This window comes from Octopus bimaculoides, chromosome 4 (genome assembly GCF_001194135.2).
Source record: "Octopus bimaculoides isolate UCB-OBI-ISO-001 chromosome 4, ASM119413v2, whole genome shotgun sequence".
Classification (NCBI taxonomy): Eukaryota; Metazoa; Mollusca; class Cephalopoda; order Octopoda; family Octopodidae; genus Octopus; species Octopus bimaculoides.
The window spans coordinates 19,256,357-19,272,868 of NC_068984.1; the positions used below are offsets into that span (position 1 = coordinate 19,256,357).

Here is a 16,512-nt window from a genome sequence, read left to right on the forward strand (position 1 = left end):
TATATATATATATATATATATCATCTGATTATATACACAGATCTGTCAACTCACTCTTGACTAGTTTGCTAATAAGGTATTATATTATATATTATTGTGTTGCAATGAGCTGGAGTTTATCTTAGCTTTTACAGTATTAAGCAGTTGAAAAAATATCCCTTCTCCATCCATCTCTCTCTCTCTCTCTCACTTAGAGTACAAAGTTAGTCTAGAGCAACTTTACGCTCAGGTGGATTCTAACTGAACACAGCATGCCAACAGGATACCCATCAAATTACAACGTCTCTGCTACAAACAATGATTAATTCTACCTTAGCATCGTACCTACTTATAATCAGGTGAACAGAGATACTGAAAGCTAAGAATTTTTACCAGTGACACAGAATGACGCGGTATGGAACTGAAGGATGAGATACAAACCTTTAGAAGTCAGCTCACTTCATTGGCTATCAATCTACACTAATTAGTATTTTTGTAGACACTATACCACTCATGAGAAAATTGGTTCAGAGTTTGGAATATTTGAATAACAACACATATAAAGCTAATCTATTTTACAACCTAAGGTTTTCCTTTCATTTTTTTACTTACTATATCTGGAACTAAAGACAGTACTCATAGCTTCCATGGACTCTCTGACACTGGTAAATGAAAGATGCTTACAACACCTACATTTTCTCTAAGTTGTCAACCATATAAGTGCTAAGTAGGCTCTATGTTGCTTAATTTTAGTGATAAGATGAGAATCAGTGCTTTCAATATGATATTGCCATAAACAGTTAAGAGCTTATCTTCATGTTCCCTTTGGTACCATAATTCTGTTGAAATATATTGTCTATGTTTCAATTAATTTTGAAAATAATGCAGAATTTAATAAAATAACCTTTTAGTAGCAATCTGTTGATTGGCATATAAATTAACAAGGAATTTTGATGGAAGATTTTAAATTATGCCATTTTGAAATAAGAAATATTGAAGGTAGCTTTTAATTTAGACTACTTTAAGAAAAAAGAATAGATCTAGGGACAGTCTTCAATAAGTTGTTATCAAATGAGATAAGCATATGAGGAATAATCTCTCCTGTAAGATGCTGGCCTATAATAGATAACATTCCTTGTGGGAATTAGAGTTAGTATTACAAGCCAATAAATACCATTTGCAATATTATACAACTAATGGTACCTACTTAAAATGAACCAACAAAAGAGCTCTTTCTCATGAAGGGGGACAAACACAGACACACAAATATATACATACATACATACATATTCGAGAAAAATTATATTAATGTATCTTACTTGTTAAAATTCCACTTATTTATTTGTGCAGCTGAAGATGGGACTACATTTAAATTGATGTAATAATTGCATTATTCAATTAAATGGAGCCACTTGAAACAATTGATATCCTGTTGCTTATTTTGATATACATATATATATATATATATATATTCGACAGGCTTCTTTCAGTTTCTGTCTATTGAATACACTCACAAGGCTTTGGTCAGCCCGAGGCTATTGAAGAAGACACTTGCCCAAAGTGCCACACATTAGAACTGAACCCAGAACCATGTGGTTGGGAAGCAAGCTTCTTACCACACAGCCTGCATCAAAGATTTTTTAAAATATAGTTTAAGGCTGTAGTAAATCTATATTAATGCATGCATGTTTTGAAAAATGCGTTATTTATTATTCTATTCCATATGTATGATGAATAAAACAAATCAAGTTATAGTTTTCTATATATATTTAAAAAAAATATATATAAAGCATTAAAATAAACTTTCTCAGCGAAGTGTGCCAATAACTTTGCTATTTACTCCCCGTGTGGCTGCTTGATTTGCCTAAGAAGGAACAACCAAGACAGAGACGAATACCAACGTTTCTCATAAGGCAGGCTTGATAATTGACGAGAGATTTATTTCAGCATGAAACCAATGGTAGCCTTGTTAACCTTCATATAAAGTACACACACACACACACACTCACACTCACATATAATAAAATGAGCTAAGAGCAATAACTCAAAGTAGTTTGTAGCGTAAATTTAGACTTACACACACAAAAGATGTTTTGTGTCAGATATACTAAATGACATGACTATAAGAAAAGAATGCTCTTATTTCATTATATTTTTTATTTTTATCATACAGTCAGTCTCAAACCTTTTAGAGCCTCCTTCTATTTATGTATGTACCTGTGTGTATTTATAGTGAGCAAAATCAGAAGAGCAGAAACTGCTACAAAAAACAGAATTATTTTTTCAGCCCTAGGCTATGTGGATCAAAAACATTCTATCAGTAACATTCTAGTTTATTTTTTTTGACATAATATCTTAAATAAGAGAACCTCTATATGGTCATTCATCCTGGTAGAAATAACAGATAAATTTCTCTCCCATCATACCCTACCATGTTGAAAATAATATAAATGGGAAAAACATAGTCTAAATGTAACATAAGTTAATAAATAGAAATGCTCAATACACTTTAACTAATGTTCTTTAGCCTATGTTATATACACTTATTAGGAAGCTTATTTTCTCTGACAAATAACTTGTGTGCAAGCTGAAAAGGATTAATTTTGACCTAGCACTTATTCCTAAAATGTGAACTAAACCACACTCTGATGTAGTAAACATCATCATCATCATCATCATCATCATCATCATCATCATCATCATCATCATCCTCATTTAGCATCTGTAGTTGCTGCTGGCATGAGCTGGATGGTTTGATTAGGGCTGGCAAGCTTGAAGGCTGTACCAGACTAAACGATTGTGATTTTACTTGGCTTGATGAGTCTTCTTCTCAAGCATGACACAGGTCTCAGTCATTGCTCCCAAGAAGCCCAACACTCAAAAGGAGCTTTTCATGTGCCACTGGCATCAGCCACTTTGCATCCGTGAGGTCTAATGCTTGAGAGGTGCTTTTTATGTGCCACCAGCGTGGGTGCCAGTTACATGACCCCAGTATCAGCAAGAACTACAATTTCACTTGGCTTGACGGGTTTTCTCAAGTACAGCATATCACCAAAGGTCTCGTCACTAGTCATTGCCTCTGTGAGACCCAAAGTTCAAAGATCAATTTTCACCACCTCGTCCCATGTCTTTCTGAATCTACCTCTATCACAGGTTCCCTCCACAGTTAGAGATCGGCACATCTTTAAACAGCTGTTCTCATCCATACACATCACATGACCATACCAGTGCAGTTGTCTCTCTTGCACGCCACATCTGATGCCTCTTATGCCTAACATATGCTTACACTCTGTTGAACACGCACACTGACATTGCACATCCAGTGAAGCATACTGGCTTCATCTCCTTCAAGCCTACACATGTCCTCGGCTGTCACGGCCCATGTTTCACTGCCATGTAGCATAGCTGTTTGGCAGTGAAACATGGGCTGTGACAGGACATGCATAGGCTTGAGAGAACAAATCCAGTATCAGTGGCTATCTTTTTTTAAAGTTATATATACAACATCTTTCTAAGTATTTATTCTAATCTGCTCAATTTTCTATGCTGGAACAGTTTGGGTTCTAATCTGAGGCAGAATTTTTTTGGCTGGATGCCCATCTTGTTGCCAGTCCTTTCCTGATTTACAAGTAAGGTAGTTTTTATTCCAGCACTTTATGAGTGCAGAGCTATGGAGCATAATGTTCACTGAAAATGTAAACATAACATCAACATCATATCTATATGTGTGTGTGTTTGACTGTACATTTGGACTGATACCAAACATCATTGTCATGTAAGTGATGTCATTTGTTTCCCGTTTTCCAAACAAACAAACAAAAGACAAAAGAAACACACATGACTGGCCATGGGAGAAATTACCTTGCTTAGAAGCAAGTGAGAGTTAATGACAGGAAGCTCATTCCATCCTCAACAAGTTCTGTCTGACTCATGGAAGCATGGAAAAGTGAACATTAAATGATGATGATGATGATGATTACTTCTTCCTAACTGCTTCCTCCTTCCAGAAATACTTTATTCTCAGAGTCTTCCTTCCACTACCAATGTGTTATAACTCACACTGAACAAGAATTACTAAATTCACTCCATTTTCTCTGTCGTCCACTGAAGAAGAGCGATTTACAATATAGGTGCTTACACTTCATACTTTCAAATAATAATGAAAAAAAATGATAAAAGTAAAAATATTAAATAAAAAATATATAAATGTTTAACAACCAAACAAAGATAAATTTCCTACCTTTTCAAGTTTTTCCAGCATAGTTTCAATAGTAACACTATTCATTGACAAAATCCTGTGTTCTGTCTTTTCACAAGATTGACAGAAGTTGTCGATGTCTACCTTTAGTTGTTTCCATCTGCCCAAACTGTCTGTGATCTGCAGAATCCGAACATCAATTTCCATACAGACATCCATCCATTGTTTATCAAGAAGCTTCATTCTCTGCTGGAGAAGACTGACATCTTCTGGTTGTAAAACATTGTTTAATCGGTTCACATTTGTAAACAATATTTGGTACCTGTCATCATATGAGGCCACCGCAAGCAGAGTGTCCTGCAAGAAAGGTTAGATAAAGAAATGGTTAAATAAATAAAGAAAACACACTAATTACAAAACAAGATTAATTATCTAAGATACGAAGTGGTATCAAGAAGTATCTGGACTTATAACTTATCTACTGAGGCGTTGTTCTACAAAACTATATTTCTCTTCCTTTTAATCTCACTATTCTAGAATTCTTTTCACCTGATATTATAAAATTTTATACCCATATCCTTTTACCTTGTCCACGTAAGGGATATCTTATAGCATATATTTTTAGATGTGCAAAGTCAGTGAGTCACAACCTATAGATAATTTTTAGAGAAGCACAAATATAAACAAACACACACATATCCACTTTTCCATGCTTGTATGAGTGAGAATTTCTACAGTTGGATGCCCTTCCTGCCACCAACTCTCACTTGTTTCCAAGCAAGTTAATATTTTTCTGTACTGGGACATATTTCCACAAAAAGACTAGAAATGAATGACATGGCTAGCATGATGCTTACACTCATTATAATTTTTAAACAATATCAAGACAAGACACCAATGCCCCTCTTCCCCATATGTGTGTGTATGTATGTATTATATGTAAACACACACACACATATATGTATCTCTCTCTCTCTCTCTATATATATATATATATATATATGTATATATATATATATATATATATATATATATATATATATATATATATATATATATATATATGTATATATATATATATATGATAGACTTCTTTTCAGTTTCCATTTACCAGATCCATTTTCAAGGTTTTTGTTGGCTCAGGATTATAATACAAGAGAGTTGCCCAAGCTATTATGCTATAGGACTAAGCCCAATACCATGTGCTTCATAAGCAAACCTTAATACCACAAAAGTGCCTTCAACAATACATGTGTGTGTGCTTGTGCGTGTGTGTATAGGTGCATCCAAACATAACACACACACACGCATTTATTGAATCAATATTTTCAAAGGTTACCAGACAAGTTAAAATTAGACATTTTTATGAAACACTTGTGTTAGTATTCCTTTAGTAGCTGGTGTAATTTAATTTTTTTTTTTAACCCCAGATCAACGCTGACAGAGCAGACCTATGATCAAAGACCTTGCAGCCATGACTATCCCATCCTTTTTCCCTAGATACCTAACACAACATTAACCAAAGAAAGTGCCCTTTCGTTTTCAAGATGGTGAGAATGTAATTTGAGTGAGATTTGTCTGCTCCTTCTCGCAGTCTCAGGAAGTACCTGGAGAATCCCTCATTGACTCTCAGAGGTGACAATATATAAAAAAGATAACAGGCACTCTGTTAGTTATGATCACAAGTATTTCAGTTCCGATCAACGGAATAGCCTGCTTGAGAAATTAAAGTGCAAGTGGCTGAGCACCCCACAGACATGCTCACCCTGAATGTAGTTCTCAGGGAGATTCAGCATGGCACAGAATGTGACAAGGTTGGCCCTTTGAAATACAGGTATTATTCATTTTTGCCAGCTGTGTGGAGTGGAGCAACATGAAATAAAGTATCTTGCTTAAGGATACAATACGTAGCTGGGAACTGAACACACAACCTTACAATTGTGAGCCGAATGCCTGAACCATTAAACCATGCACCTTCATGAGATGACAATAACTTAACCGATGACTATACAGACTGTAAGTAAAAGATGAGTATCTCACTAATGTAGTCATCATAAGTTCTGTTACCTTTTAAGCATGACTACAGGAATGCCCAAAAACATATGTTAGCAGAGTATATAAATATTTCCTTCCAGTTATCAACAGAGATATGATATCAGAATCTATAAACATTCCATTCTAGTTACCAATTGTAATATCTGAAATTAAATAATTAAGTACCTTGCACTGCTGGTCTTCAGCTTCTAAGTCAGCATATGATGTTGGTAAAGGTTTGGTTGTAATCTTTCTGATGTCTTTAAGCCATGCAAACAAATCTTCTAATTCTTTCTCACAGAAATCATGCTTCTTAGCGGCATCCTGAGATTTCGCCATTTGTTCTGAAAGTATTTTAAGAATATTTTGGCGTTTTTGTTCAAGTTGTCTCAAATTTGCTTTTAATTCCTCTGCAGAATTTCCATCCATATATTGCAGCAACTTCTGGCCATCTTTATGCAGTAACTCATAACGATCTTCTTGTAACTTGAACTCGTTTTGAATATTCTAAGAAAGAAAGAAAGAAAGAAAGAAGGTGTAAGGGGGAAAAAAATAAATTTAATGAAACATATTAAATAAATTAAACAAATAATAAACATCTAATTTTTTTGTTTTTAGCTTTTCAAAAGCAAAGTTTGTGTGTATGTGTGTATGCAAACATGGCTCAGTATATGACTGTAAAAACTATAGAGAGATAAATAGAATTGGGTACGTCAAAACATACAAAGAAAGTAAGAAAAACAGAGACAAATAAATACAGAGTGGGTGGGAACTAATTTTTCTTTGAAATTTCACAGAAGAAAATATTTTTAAGAGATTGAAAATTGTTAGTAAATACTAAGATTTTCTTATAGATTTTAAATTACTAAGTTTTGAGAGTCAACACCCAGAAGCTGAAGATTACAGAATCTACTTACCTCTGTTTTAAGTGTTCAAATAATAGAGAAAGTAACCAGTTCTTAATTTTTCAGTGGTTGGGAGTGGATAGCAAATGATATTGTGAAAATTTGACCTACTATCAAATAACGTGTATACTAAATGCATGAATACATCTAAGAAAGTATTTAGGTAACTTTGCCAAATACTTTTCTTATGTTTTAATCTAAGAAGTTAACACATGGTTAACACACTAATAAATAAATTTGGTCACTTATTTTGAAGCACATAAAACCAATGTCCTATTTTGAAAATCAGGAACTATTTGAGGTTTTTTTTCTGCAGAGTTTTAACTTTATCTATGAGCTTCATACATAACTTATTTAATATGTATGGGCGAACACAAAAATATTCCAGTTGACCCATTTCATTGATTGGTTAACTTAACTTGTAGTAAAAACTGAGGTAATATAATAATGTCATACCACATCGTATGAAATTTTTCCTTTTTATATAGTATAGCTCAAGATTTAAGAAAATGTCATCTTGGAACATGTTAGGAAATAATAACACAGTACAAGATTAAAAAAAGAAAGAAAAAAATCAACATAACTTCTATGTTTTGTTAAACTTCAGTGGAATATGAACTTCTTTCCTGTCTTTTATAAGTAGCTATCAGCTATGATATATGGATGGGGCATGGCCAAATGGGTACAGAGTTTGCTTTGTAATCACAAGACCTTGGGCTCAATACAAACCCACATGGTATTTGAACAATCATTTTTGTCATTGCCTCAGGTCAATTCAAGTTTGTGAGTTAAAGTGGGTAGATAGAAATTGTGCAGAAGCCCATTGGATGCATTATACCTGTGGTTCAAATGTACAGCTTTGCTATGCTGATTCTGCCCTAGCATTAAGTTAATGGTACACATGTCTATTGAATTATCAGCAACTTATACACTAAGTCATTGAGAATGTATCTCAGTTAATCAGACAACTGAATCCTCATTGCTGAGACTGATGGATGTTCCTTTACTGTCATTTATTCACCGATACTGTATTGAAATAAAAACAAACAAATTTCTGAAGAATGAGAAAACCATTATGGGTAAAAATTATTAATAGTCAACATATGGAGGCTATGATCGCTTCAGTTGTAACATTATAGATTTATATTGAGCATTGTTAAATCTACCATTTGAGGAAACTGGTGATTGTCTATTTTGGCAAAAATGAATCAATAGTAAAGTTTTCTCAGCCTCAGATAAAGAGCAATTGCTCAAAATGTTATACTGAAGAACTTCTCACAGTAAATAAACTTAGTGGTTTAGCAAAAGATACTGATAGAATAAGTAATCAGCTTATAAACAAAGTACTGCGGTCGATTCATTTGACTAAAAATTTTCCAAGGTGGTGCCTCAGGATAGCTGCAGCCTAAAACAAGTCACAAATAAAATATATATAAGTATGTATTTATGTGTGTGTGTGTGTGTGTGTATGCATTTATATATATATATATATATATATGAAGATAGATAGATAGATAGATAGATAGATAATGTATGTGGGTGTGTTTATGTTTATTCTTCCTCCACTACTTAACAATTGGTGTTCATTTATTTATGTTCCCTTGACTTAGTGGTTCAGTAAAAGAGACTGATAGAACAAGTACCAAGTACCATGACTGAAATAAATATAAGGTAAAAGGTATAAAAATGATTAGCTTTAATTACTTTCAGTTTCTGGATATCATTACGAATACGTCTCATTGATGTTACATCACTACCAAGAACCTCCATGCTGGTTTGCTGATCACTTAACCAGTTGTGGAACTTGTTGCTTTGTTCATTGAAATTTTTCCATAGACTGATCAAACTATCCACCGTGTTCACTTTTTGGTTGATTCGTTTCACCACATTGTGCCACTGCTCAGATAATAAACTTAAATTTTGTTCAAAATCTGTGTTGCCAGATTCTCCAAGTTTCTGCATTTTCTGTCCATCAGCAATAATAGCATGAAGTATTTGCTGTTTGTTGACCAGTTCTGACTTTAATGTCTGCATAACACAAATATACATACAAGGTTTGTTAGAAATACAAAAGGTTAAAGTTTCTCTTTATTAAATTAAATCATTAAAATCAATGATTCACCTCAACTTTTAAGCCATTTCTTTTTTCTATCTTTAACCCCTATGTTGCCATATTTCTGTTGAAATACATTGCTTTAATTAAGTTTGAATATTATGAAAATAATTTTGCCATTACTAAACAGATGTTTGGGACATAAATTAATATGAAATTTTCTTGGAAGGTTGTAATTTAGATCACTTTAACACAGGAATTTTGTGCCAAAAGGGTTAAAGGTAGTGAATTGGTAGAGTTGGCAGAACATCAGCTCATGTTATTTGTTCTAGATCTCTATACTCCGAGTTCAAATCCTGCCAGATTAACTTTGCCCTTCATCTTTTCAGAGTCATCATCATTGTCATCATTATCATCATCATTTAACATCCATTTTCCATGCTGGCATGGGTTGGACATTTTGACAGGAGCTGGCATGCTGGAGAGCTACAGCAGGTTTTAATTGTCTGTTTTGGCATGGTTTTTATGGATGGATACTCTTCCCAACACCAACCACTTTACAGAGCATACTGGCTGCTTTATGTATAAAGTACCAGTCAAGTACTAGTGTTGATTTTCCCGTCTTCTCTCTCTCTCTCTTTTGTTCTCTTTCAAAAGTTATTGAAGCTAAGAAGATGATGTCCTATAAAACACCTGAAAGAAGGCAATAGGAAACCAGATTTGTATTTTTCTCTGAAATTCTCACAGCAACCATTTAGTGCTTATCAAGAGAATCACCAGAGGTCATTCATTGACCTGAGGCACATCTTATCTTTCTTTTCAATGAGAAATAAATTAGAGAAATTTTTCTAACCTAGAAAGTTACATTATTTAACAGAGAAGCTATTTTGTAGTTACATGCTCTTTCTAATACCAAATTTCCATTTCTTTACATTCATATACATTTTAAGATTACTGATTTCTATAAAAGAGTAAAGACCCCTTTCGGTCATGAATGACCATAGGACTGCGCCTAGAAAAAAATTCCCCTCCAAGGCACAAGGTTGTTTATGGAAGACCAGCAGTCACCCATGCATACCAGCCCCCTGTCTCCATACCACCAATGTTATCCAAGGGAACGGCAAAGACTTATACAGCTTGGCACCAGTGATGTCACAACTAATTTCTACAGCTGAGTGAACTGGAGTAATATGAAATAAAGTGTCTTGCTCAAGAACACAACACACAACCCGGTCTGGAAATCAAACTCACTACCTCATGATTGTGAGCCCAACGTTCTAACCACCGAGCCAAGCAACACTGTCATATCATGCTAAGAATTTACAGGTGTTTTGTTGCTTTCTCTGGGTAGTTTAGTATAGTAGCTGGTACCAGTAATTGAACCTGGACTGCAAATTTGCAACACCAACAAATTACTTTCTACATCTTACCTGTGAAGGCATGTACCTTAGTGGTTACGGTACTTGGCTCATGATTGTAAGATCATGAGTTTGTTTCCCAGTGGCACATTGTGTTATTGAGCAAGGGATTTCATTTCATGTTACTCCAGTCCACTCAGCTGGTTAAAATGAGATGTACTTATAAATCAAAGGGCCAGCCTTGTCATTTTCTGTGTCATGTTAAATCTCCTTGAGAACTACATAAAGGGTATGTGTGTCTGTGAAGTGCTCAGTCACTTACATGTTAACTTTATGAGGAAACTATTACATTGATTAGATCAACTGGAACACTTGTCATCATAACTGGCAGAGCGCCAGTACATCCTCCCCTGTGATGCTTAAGTAATACTGCTTAAATAAAACTATATTTTAAGAGCGAGTTCTGAGAATATTAAGCCATACCAAGGGAGGATTATTTCATCTTGGTCTAGTGGTTAGGGTTGTTGAGTTATGAGTATGAGATCATGGGTTCAATTCTTTGATTGACTAGTACGTTGTGACCTTTGGCAATGCATTTCGTTTCATTCTGATTGAATCTACTTCGCTGGTGCAATTCTTTCTCCCTTCAGCTGTCATATCCAGGATGTTCCACTAGGTCAAGGGTTGGAAAGGGAAGAGAGAGTGTTTATGTCTGCTTGTGACTACCACCGACACCTAAACCAATTAGCGGAAGCAAGGTACATGCTATTGGGTAATTCTTAGTTCAGAAAAATGGCTATCGATTTGGTTTATTGCATCAACAAGAGAACTTTATTTACGCATGATAATGATGTTCAGAAAAACAAAGACAGTAATATAAAACAACTGTTCACTACAAACAGGAAAACCTTTAGTTGTGTTTCGGTGATCCAATAGATAGCTGGATGTACTTTAATATCAGAGGTCAAAATTAACTGCTAAGAAAAAATGATAATCACTTCATCTAAACTCATTTTGCCTGGCTGTCTATAGATATTATATTACTGTTTTCCATAATATCTGACTCTTAGATTTTGTAATATATATTTATAGCCATTGTTTTAAACAAATACAAGTTGGAGGGATACCAAAAATATGGATCATCATATGAATTGCTTGAACCAATGTTTTGACAGTAAATTTCATTCCTGATATAACAATATAAACTCAAAATAGAAACTGTAGCTATTTTCTGAGATATATTTAGAGTAACATATATTATTTCAAGACACATCTTAATGCCTGGAGCGTCAAATGGATTCATAACTAATCATTACATCCCTTATCCATTTAGCATTTTAAACTGACCATATCTGGCCCAAATATTGTACCTACTATGTTCAAACTGGCTAGATCTGGCCTCTCAGACCTACTCTACACTGTCATTTAAAAAAATAAGCATCACATTTGACAGAATAATCTTAATACTAAAGGGTTAAAAAGATTTCCTTTGAAATACTGATAAGTTAACAACATGTAAAATTGTAAAACAAACTCAGCATTTAATGGATAGATGTATAAATTTTGCTGCCTTAAAATAATGAAATAACAGCTTCAATAAATTCCAACTGCTGTAGAGAAATTAGATGGTAAAGTTCATTACCTGATATTTTTTCTGTTGATCAACGAGTTGTTCTAAATTTCCTTGGATTTCAACTGCAAGTTCATTTTCAATTTGAGCAAGGTATGCCATCCACAAAGAACATTTTTCAGTAAAATCTTGCTGGAGTAGAACATTATCTTGCAAACTATGACAAAGTTCTACCGTCTGTGATTTTAGTTGATACCACTTGTGATTTAATTCTTGTAGTTCTTGAATAGAATTATCACTCAAAACCATTCTGTAGCCGAGCTCATTGAGGCTATCCAACAATGGAGCATTTATATTAAACTCAATGAGAAGTTCTTTAAACTGTATGAAACTGTCTTTTGTAACAATATCTTCGCTTGCTGACTGACTGGGTCGGTTAGTGAGGGTATCACTTGCTTTCTGAAGGAAACAGTTTATAGTCTCCATCAGTTGTTCAAAGCGTTTGTACTGGAATAAATTGTCAGAGATTTGACGGCTTAGTTTGTCAGCTGAATGTCTCAGCAACAAAAGCCGTTGCTCCAGTGCAGTTTGACGAGAGGTCATGCTCACTATGGATACCGCATCAAGTTTAGGTCCCATTTCATCACTCAGCTGATATAACTCTGGTAGTTTTGACTGGAATGCATCCAAAGCAGTTTGCAATTCCTGCAAGATGAATATATTACAAATGATATTTAACTGAATAATGTATCCATTATTACATTTACACAAGAATAATGTGAAGAAAAGCTGCAACATGGAGGTTAATAATTGATACTGTCATTATGGATGGTGTGATTAAATATCAAAATATTGTTCTTTCAATGCTTCTAGTTTCCATAATCACTGGCATCTTTGAAGTCAACATATTCATCATCCTCGTTACACCTGCTGTCATCAACATCATAAAAAATACAACAACAAAGATAATAACTGAAATAATGGTTTTATGAGCATATTTCCAGAAGCTGTTCTATTAATGGATGCTCTTCTTGGCAACGAAAGCATCAATTATAAAGTGGAACCAGGACCTATTTCTTTATATGATCATCTAAAGTATGTACATTAAAAGGTGCTGTTTAATTATTATATTATACATAAAAACCAATGGTAGCAGCTTGCTGGCGACAAATATCTTCACTACAGTATCATGAGGCTGAAAACATTGATTTCTTTTCAATTCATTTTGAATTTTACAAAATCATACATTTAATGAGATTATAGATTTTTCTCACCTTTAAGAACACAGAGAAGTGATTAAACTGAATCATAAAATGACACATTGTACAGAAACAATAATCCAACATATTCTTTTATTAGCAAGAAAAAGAAGAAGGAGGGACAGATGGCTTTTCAGAGTCTTCAACAGAGAAGAATAAGTAGGTGAGGGTAAATATGTTTAACCCTTTGGTGACCGTATTTTCTGCTAAAATAAACTGTCTTTGTTTCAATTGATTTTGAAAATAATAAAGAATTTAATAAAAATATTTGTTGCCATTATCAAAATGGTGTTGGAAGCATAGATTAACATGAAATTTTAAAAGAAAGTTTTAGTTTGGATCACTTTGAAGTTTGTATCATAGAACTAGGGGTAGTCTCAGAAGGGCTATTTACTCTGAATACCAGGTAAATGAGGCAGGGTAAACTAGGAAAGGAAGCTAAGAGATGAAGTACTGAGAAGATGAAATAAACATCATAGATACTTTGTCCTAAGCAAGTTCTGTTTCCTGATGGAGAGTAAAAAAGCTGCATTGTCAGAAAGTCTTCTGTATCTTCATCAAGTATCTCAAGGCCACAGTCATTTCAACCCTTAGCCTGTAGGCGTCACCTGAATGGGGCAATGAAGACTGAATTAGCCTTTGTCTACAGAAGGGGTCTATTTATTATCCTTTTGTCATCATCTGAAGAAATACATTTGGTGTTGGGTCTAGAGTGGTGGGGGAGGGTAGTATTTAGTCTAGAAGTTCATTGAGGAGAACTTGCTGAAATGTAGTAAAATGGACAGAAGTAGAATAGAGCAAGGGGTGGGGGCTATGACTACAGAATATCCCAAGGAATAAAACATGGACAATTCAGAAAAGTCTTTTACAGGTTAAGGTCCATGATGCACACTTCAAGAGCTGGCCATTATACGGAATTAGTATATGAATTCATGGTCTCACATGTCAATGTTTACTTAAGAGCTTCTAATGTGTTGACAAGAAAAATACCAATCAGTGAAACTAAATCTAATATGAACCAAGCCTTTGTTGTAAAGAAACACCTCTTACACAAACCATAAGCGCTTTGCTGAAAGGATATGACTATCAGTAAAACGAAACACAATACAAATTAACAAGGGTGTTGAAATTGATCAATTGATATACTAGAAATAATTGTTAATTATTTCTTAAACTAGACTTTACCTACCACTTAAAACTAAAATGTCATATGAGATAATGCATACCTGGATATGTTTGTACCTGAATAAAATATGGCTTGGAAAACTTTTGATCATAAGTGTTAACAAATCAAGGATGACCTTGGGGCACAAAATAACTAAATGTTTTACAAAACAACAGAAGATTATTCATGTTACAATACAGAGAAGTATAAGGATGTTCAAAAGGTTTGTACAACAGTACCTCGATTCTATTTAGGTTAGTCTTCAGTTGACCATCATCAGCACAACTCTGTGCTAATTCATCCCAAGATTTCTCAATTTGAGCCATTTCCTGGCTAAAGTACAAATATTTGTCATCATAAGCCCTCCACATATCCAGACATTGTTCCAGAAACTTCGCTCGATCTTGCAACTCAGCTGTTAAAGTCTTCCACCTGATGAAAAAAAAAAAAAAATGAATTAAAGACCAATTCAAATGGACATAAAAATATACATAAAAATTTATAGTGTAGGTAGTTGGGGCAAATTCTAGCTGTTTCCTCTTGAAGCACATCTGCTTATTTCTTTGTTACAATTTAATATGTGGTCTCAGTTGCTGCTGTATCTTAGTTCAAAATACACATTAAAGTTGAGAATTAAGGAAATATTACTTGTAGAGATATTATATAACAAAGCATGAAACTGGCAATTTTTTTTGTATTATCTATTTACCATTACATACGTTTCATTTGCTAATAGGAATTACAAAGTTTCACATGTCTATCTAACATGTAAAACTCTATAATTCCTATTGAGAAATGAAACATGTGTAACGGTGAATAAATAATACTAGAAAATTTACAATTTCTTATTTCATTACACAAAGATATATATATATATCATCATCATCATTTAACGTCCGTTTTCCATGCTGGCATGGGTTGGATGGTTCGATTGGCAGAGTTTCTACAGCTGGATGCCCTTCCTAATGTCAACCACTCTGAGAGTGTAGTGGGTGCTTTTTATGTGACACCGGCAGAAGGAGCCAAAGGAGCTGGCATCAACTACGATCAGATGGTGCTTTTCATGTGCCAACGGCACTGGCATCGGCCACGTTCGGATGGTGCTTTTTACATGCTACCAGCATGGGGCTCACAACTACAATTTCCATTGATTTGATTTTGATATTACTGATGTTGATGTACTTGACTCATTAGGTCTCCTCAAGCATGGCATGTCACCCTACAATCCAAGGTACTTTTGAGTGGGCTGGTTATGCGACACTGGTGTAGGTTACAGTTGTGCACTCACTTTATTTGCCGGAGCTTCTCAGTCACAGCATACCTCCAGAGGTCTCGGTCTTTTGTCATTGCTTCTGTGGGGCCCAATGTTCGAAGGTCATGCTTGACCACCTCATCCCATGTCTTCCTGGATCTACCTCTACCCCGGATTCCTTCCACTGTTTGGAAGTGGCAGTTCTTGACACAGCTCTTCTCGTCCATCCGCAGTACATGACCATACCAATGCAAACGTCTCTCTTGCACTCCACATCTGATGCTTCGTATGTCTACCATTTCTCTCAGGGCACTTACACTCTATTGTGTGTGCACACTGACATTACACATCCAGTGGATCATGCTAGCTTCATTTCTTTCAAGCCTACACATGTCTTCAGCAGTCATGGCCCATGTTTCACTGCCATGTAGCATGGCAGTTCGTACACATGCATCATACAATCGATCTTTCACTCTGACCGAGAAGCCCTTTGTCACCAGTAGGAGTAGAAGCTTTCTGAACTTTGCCTAGGCTATTCCTATTCTAGTGGTAACACTCTCTGAGCATCCACCCCCACTACAGACTTGGTCACCAAGGTAGCGGAAGCTATCAACTACTTCTAGTTTAGCATCTGTGGTGTTTATTGCTCCTGTACATCTGCTGCACGTGAAAGCTAATCTTCCCGGCTAATCTTCCTTTGATGTTGCTGTACTTCTTATGTGTCCATAGCTCACACTGG

At 34.9% G+C, this 16,512-nt stretch overlaps 1 protein-coding gene across 9 annotated transcripts in view; it reads right to left on the minus strand.

The window, feature by feature from the left end:
* LOC106881484 (nesprin-1) overlaps positions 1-16,512 on the minus strand; it is an 811,219-nt gene that overhangs the window by 89,523 nt on the left and 705,184 nt on the right. For all 9 annotated transcript variants that reach the window (XM_052966929.1, XM_014931893.2, XM_014931887.2 and 6 more), the window contains 5 exons: positions 14,761-14,953; positions 12,170-12,802; positions 8,821-9,144; positions 6,398-6,718; positions 4,220-4,534 (listed from right to left, as the gene is read on the minus strand). In XM_052966929.1, coding sequence (XP_052822889.1) covers positions 4,220-4,534; positions 6,398-6,718; positions 8,821-9,144; positions 12,170-12,802; positions 14,761-14,953 — 1,786 coding nt within the window. The remainder of the gene's footprint in view (positions 1-4,219; positions 4,535-6,397; positions 6,719-8,820; positions 9,145-12,169; positions 12,803-14,760; positions 14,954-16,512) is intronic.